Source organism: Coloeus monedula, assembly GCF_965178545.1.
Source record: "Coloeus monedula genome assembly, chromosome: 3".
Lineage (NCBI taxonomy): Eukaryota > Metazoa > Chordata > Aves > Passeriformes > Corvidae > Coloeus > Coloeus monedula.
Genome location: NC_138783.1, coordinates 875,787 through 876,098, shown reverse-complemented (window position 1 = coordinate 876,098; position 312 = coordinate 875,787). Strand labels below are relative to the sequence as shown.

Below are 312 nucleotides of genomic sequence, written 5' to 3'. Positions count from 1 at the left end.
ATGGATGAGAACAACCGGACGGAGACTTGGCACCAAAGCCTGCAGGCAGTGCTGAATGCCTTAAACCAGACACTGCACGGGGCCATCCCCTGTGCTGGTGAGCCCCCGGCCAGCACGGCGGGGGCCGCACGCGGCGGCCACACCGGCCACGCCGGCCGCAACGACAACGCCTACATGTACATCCTGTTCGTCATGACGCTCTTCGCCGCCACCGTGGGCAGCCTCATCCTGGGGTACACCCGCTCCCGCAAGGTGGACAAGCGCAGCGACCCCTACCACGTCTACATCAAGAACAGGGTCTCCATGATCTGA

The 312-nt window shown here is 64.1% G+C and overlaps 1 protein-coding gene across 1 annotated transcript; it reads left to right on the top strand.

Moving 5' to 3' along the window:
- KCNE3 (potassium voltage-gated channel subfamily E regulatory subunit 3) lies at positions 1 to 312 on the top strand (the record flags this gene model as incomplete). The annotated part of the gene is made up of 1 exon (XM_082278219.1): positions 1 to 312. One exon carries the CDS (start codon positions 1 to 3, stop codon positions 310 to 312), a length of 312 nt encoding a protein of 103 aa, XP_082134345.1.